At 45.1% G+C, this 5,479-nt stretch overlaps 1 protein-coding gene across 1 annotated transcript in view; it reads left to right on the forward strand.

Moving 5' to 3' along the window:
• The window catches only part of Tnfsf10 (TNF superfamily member 10), an 18,737-nt gene that overhangs the window by 2,783 nt on the left and 10,475 nt on the right, over window positions 1-5,479 (forward strand). The window contains exon 2 of the mRNA XM_031376469.1: window positions 5,059-5,193. Coding sequence (XP_031232329.1) covers window positions 5,059-5,193 — 135 coding nt within the window. The remainder of the gene's footprint in view (window positions 1-5,058; window positions 5,194-5,479) is intronic.

A 5,479-nucleotide genomic window follows, 5' to 3' on the forward strand; every position in this document is an offset into this window, starting at 1 on the left:
CCCCCCCCCACACACACGGAATCTGCACCGTACACATTGCCCAGTACACCACGCAGCATCCGACCTGCTGCCTTGTTTGGAAGTGCATGGTAAGGGAGAGTTTCCAGAAAACAAAACTGGAGCTGTACAAAATTCATAGATAGCGATGCTGGAGAGGCAATGCAGTTTGTATGTCCTATGGAGCAGGAATTTGAGGATCCCAATCAGCTGCAAATTTTTCCAAGTGGATGAGGCAGGCTCTCCTTTTATTTGAAAGTAATTATGAAAATTATGGATAATAATGATTTTTTTTATTATAAGGCATGCTGGTCAAGAATCTCTGCATGTGTGTGGGGCCAGAGGACTACCTCTGATGTCATTTCTTGGATACCATCTTCCTTTTTTCTTTTTCTTTTGTTTCCTCTCTTCCCATTTATTATTTGAGACAGGGTCTCTCATTAACTTGGAACTCACCTAGTGGTCTCTCAGGGGCCAACTGCAAGCATCCACCTCTCTCCTCTTCTTCGCCAGTGGGACTCCAGGCAAATTCCTCCAGGCCTGTCTGCCTTCTTCTCTTTCCTTTTCTTTTCTTTCCTTTTCTTTTCTTTTCTTTTCTTTTCTTTTCTCTTTCCTTCTCTTTGGTTCCTTTCTTTTCTCTTCTTTTCCTTTCTTTTCTTTTCTTTTCTCTTCTCTTCTCTCTCTTCCTTTCCCTTCTCTTCTCTTCCCTTCTCTCTTCTCCTTCCTCTTTCTTTCTCTCTTTCTTTCTTTCTTCCTTTCTTTCTTCCTTTCCTTCCTTCTTTCTTTCTTTCTTTCTCCCTTTCTTTCTTTCTTTCTTTTTTGAGACAGGGTTTTTATATGTAGCCCTAGCTGTCCTGGAACTTGCTTTGTAGACCAGGCTGGCCTTGGACTCAGAGATCTGCTCCCCTCTGCCTCAAGAGTGCTGGGATTAGATTCATGTATCCCCATCCATCTTCTGCCTTAGTCCTGACTTTCTTTATGTGGGCTCTGGAGATAGAATTCAAGTTTACACATTTGTCTGGCAAGAATTTTCCTGACTGAGTTGTCTCTGTATCCTAAGTTTGTATATTTCTTTCTTTAAAATTTTACTTACTATTTATGTGTGTTTGTGGGGGGCCACATGTGGCATCATATGGGAGTATCAAAGGACAACTTGGAAGAGTTTTTCCTTCTACCACATGGGTCCTGGGGATTGAACTCAGGTCATAAGGTTGGTTGTAAATATTTTGGTCCTTTGAGTCATCTTGTTTGCCCCAAGTTTGTATATTCCCTGAGAAAAAGGGTATAATTATTACTACTTTTCAGTTTAGCTCTAAGAGATTAGAGCACAGCTGTGCTTATAGACTGTGGCAGTAGACCCCAAGGTTTGCTAACTCTACAGCATAAACAGAGTGAGTCTGTGTCTCCATGCACAGGTGGCAGGTACATCAGCTGGCACAGGTGACAAGCTGGCCCTACTTACTTTGAGTTTCCCCCAATCCTCTGTCAACTCCGGCAGTCCAATTGGATAATTAAGGCTTCCAAAAGTCTGCTAAAAATCCAGCAATTTCAAATAAAGCTTAGAATCTCTTTACACAGACACACACGTTTCCTGAGGCAGAAAGGATGTGGTGAGGTAAGGATGTGGAGGGAGAGAGAGAGGAGGCGAAGGTGTTCCCAGAATAGCCTCAGTGCAAACTCTGCAATTGAGCTGTGGTCAGCATTGGTTTCACACCTGTGGGTGCTAAATGCGAAGGGGGAATGGGCGCTGAAGCTTTCCCTCTGCATTTCCTTGGTCCAGAGATCATTATTTGTGCATAAAATATCTAGGAAGACCAACAGCAGAGAGTTGGCAATTGTGAGCTCAAGATGGTAGGATTAGGTGGACCTTTCTTTTTCTTTTCTTTCTTTCTTTCTATTTTTTTTTTTTTTTTTTTTTTTTTTTTTTTTTTTTTTTTGGTGTTACGAGACAGGGTTTCTCTGTGTAGCTCTGGCTGTCCTGGAACTCACTCTGTAGACCAGGCTGGCCTCGAACTCAGAGATCCGCCTGCCTCTGCCTCCCAAGTGCTGGGATTAAAAGCATGCGCCACCACTGCCCGGCGACCTTTCTTTTTCAAATGTTATACATTTTCTAAATTTTCTGTAGTGAATGTCATAAAAAACGGTTTGAGCTGCCGTGTATGGTTTCCTTAGAAGTCTGCAGTTCTAAGAATCTAGGAATTGAGCAAGCGAAGCAAGAACTCCACCACGGAGCTATGCCTTTAAATTTCAAAGACAATGCCGTTTCCACATGACCTTAACAGAAAATATCCACAGCCCTGCATAAGGTCTGATTCCCAACCACGAGCACGGAGGTCCAGCCAGGGATCAGGTGGATGCAGGGCTATTGTTTTCAGTTTCGTATTTTGGTTTGTTTTGTTTTTGTTGTTTGTCCTTCACCTTTCCGTGTTTTCTGAGTCGCCAATGTCTTCGTAAGGCTTCCCTAAGCTTCTAGTCTATTTTTACTTCTACCATTGAGTCACCCTCCCCCGCCCCCCCTTCATTACGATTTATATAATGACTTAATCGCATCAACCTGTCTACCTTCTCAGAAGCCGACCCAATCCAGATATCCCCTCCCCCCCTGCACCCCCCTACCTCCTGAAAATGTTTCTGGAAATTCCCAGAAGGTAACCTGGACATCAGCCAGCTGCTTGGGCCGGGCTGACTGACTCCTCCTAAGGTACTTTGTCTTCCTCAGACTCCACCCCAGATACGAGAGGTCACATAGACACCTTCTTGGACCGAGCACAGCAACAAGCGCAGCTCCTTCCTGCCCGGGACCCCAGCCTTCCAGCCTCTCAACACTTTCTCGTTGAGATAATCAAGGACAGAAGGAGACAAAGTCTCCCTAGCATTCATTAGTGTTCCAATGAGCCACCAGGTCTGTGAGGCTGCTTGTTCCATTTTAAACAGTGAACGGCTGCTAATTCATTACGTTGGGTTCTTACTTTTGCTCGGAGGTACATTGCTGAGTGTGGAACTATGTGATTCTGGACAGAACCTTGCATGAATAATGGAATGGCTTTTTTGTTTTGTTTTGTTTTTTGGTTTTTTTTTTTTTGGTTTTTTTTGTGGTTGTTTTTAGAGATGGCTTGTTGTTGGAGTGTAGCTCAGATCATAGAATGCTTGCCTAGCAAGCTCAAAGCTCTGCTTCAATCCATAGCACCACATAATACCAGGAGAGCTGTTGGATGTGGTAATCCTAGAGCTTGGGTGGAGGGAGACAGGAGGATCAGAAATTCAGGGTCATTCTTGGTTATCAAGGATGTGTGAAGCTAGTCTGGACCATAAGAGGACCTGACTCATAATCAATCAATCAATCGAACAATCAAACAATCAATAAATAGACTGTTTTTCTATAGGAAGGGTGATTCCTTAAATTTACCACCACCCCAAACCTTGCAATTTAAATAATAGATAAAAGCATTATGTTTAGGCCAGACCTGGAGGGGCACGCCTTAAATCCCATCATCACTCAGAAGGCAGAGGCAAGTGGATACCTGTGAGTTTGAGCCCAGCTTCTTCAAAACTTGCTCCAGTTAAAGGCAAATCAACAGATATTTTTTAATCAATGGTGACAGGGATAGAACCAAGGGTTTCATGCATGATGGACATGCACTCTACCACTGAGCCACACCCCAACTCTACTCTTGTTTTCTTCTGTTTTGTTTCTTATGGATTTGTACAGGCTGGCCTTGAACTTACTCCATAGCTTAGACAAGCCTTCAACTTGTGAGTCTCCTGGCTTCAGTGCCCCAGCTAGCTGAGTTTACAGGCACCCTGTCAACAGGCATTGGGAAGGAGCAGGTTATCTATCCAAGCTGTGAGGAAGACAAAGCCAAAGGGGAAAGAAGAAAAAAAAATCTAAGTGAGAGGACTGCTTCACCCTCCTCCTTCCCCTCCCTCCTGATTTGGTAACAGCCTGAAGCATGTTCTGGCCATGGCTGGTCCATGACAGCCATGTGGTGGGAGTGGGGGTGATGATATTAAGGAGTGATCCTTGGTAAGGGTAAGTGTTGTGTTAGAATGCGGCTCTTCTCCAGACAGATCACGACACGCCACCACAGTCCCACGAGAAGAGGCTTATTGGGGGGGGGGAGTGAGGAAGAGAAGAAAGAGGAGGAAGAAGGGGTGAGGGGTCTCTGCCTTTTTTTTCCGGGACTATGACATAATCATGTGCACCACCGTGCACCACCATGCACCGGTGAGTCGCACAGGTGAGGCCCACACTGGGAATGTGTCGGTTGCCATGGCAACAGCTGCAAGAGGGTCCTCTCCACCTAGGGGTGATGTCATCACTGGATTTGGAGGCTGACCTTAAAGTCATTTCTAATGCCAGCAGTAAGGACTCTGGCAGCAATTATGAGGCTACTATACATACTGGCTTCCTGTCCTGACGAAAGTGCCTTCAGTGGTGCTTAAAGTCTACTTAGATCAGTCTGCAGGCTCTGAGAATAACAAGTGAGTACAGAATCCTAGTGGTACCATGGGTCCACTATTCGGAATAGAAAGAATGCCATTAACTACAATCTACTCAGCTACAGGACCTGTGGTTAGGAACAGAACACCTACCATTCACCAAATGGTTGGTTGCTTTTTGTTAAGGATGTGGGCGTTATAAATGAATTCCACTCCCTACTTCATACACAGGCATCTTTCCTTCCAGCTTTGGAGGGAGAACCACACTATCTTAGAGCTGGAAGTAAACTTCATCATCATCACCACGAAGGTCTAATGAGAAACATGTGCATATGAGGGAACGAAAGAAAGACACGTGTCTTTGAGAGATGGGCAGAGGAGGGCACTGTGGTCCGGGATGCCTGGGCTATTCCTACACCCCGCTACCACATCCAGCTGCTTAGTTAGGATCAATGGACAATGGGTGGCACGCCTACTTTTATTTAAACCATGAACTGCCCAGGATGCGCTCGCTCCTTCTCAACGCTCATCACACTCTCTGTTCTTTTAGCTTCCAAATGGGTAAAAAAAAAAAAAGAACAACACGTGTTCACTACACAGTTATGTCTTCTCTCCACCCAGCTGCAGGACAATTACTCCAAAATCGGACTAGCTTGCTTCTCAAAGGAAGACGATTTTTGGGACTCCACTGATGCAGAGATCTTGAACAGACCCTGCTTGCAGGCTAAGAGGCAACTGTATCAGCTCATTGAAGAGGTAGGTACCCACAGCACCAAGAACGCGAGGTAGAGGAGAAAGATTTTTCAGACCTTCAAGTCTGGAAATCTGTTATTTTTCAAAGGAAGAAACCAAGTCCCGGGGTGCTTCAGTGATTCCCCAGCAACGTGGTGTTCTGTGTGATATTAGACAGCAGACAAAGCCCTGGCCGACTGTACAGCGCCTGTAGATTAACCTTCGAATTCACTCTGTGAACGCCGGCACAGGCAGGGCATGCACTCAAGTTCGCCCAGTGGTTTCTCCATTCCTTTGTTTGTTATCATCC

The sequence above is a fragment of the Mastomys coucha genome, unplaced genomic scaffold (assembly GCF_008632895.1).
Source record: "Mastomys coucha isolate ucsf_1 unplaced genomic scaffold, UCSF_Mcou_1 pScaffold17, whole genome shotgun sequence".
Lineage (NCBI taxonomy): Eukaryota > Metazoa > Chordata > Mammalia > Rodentia > Muridae > Mastomys > Mastomys coucha.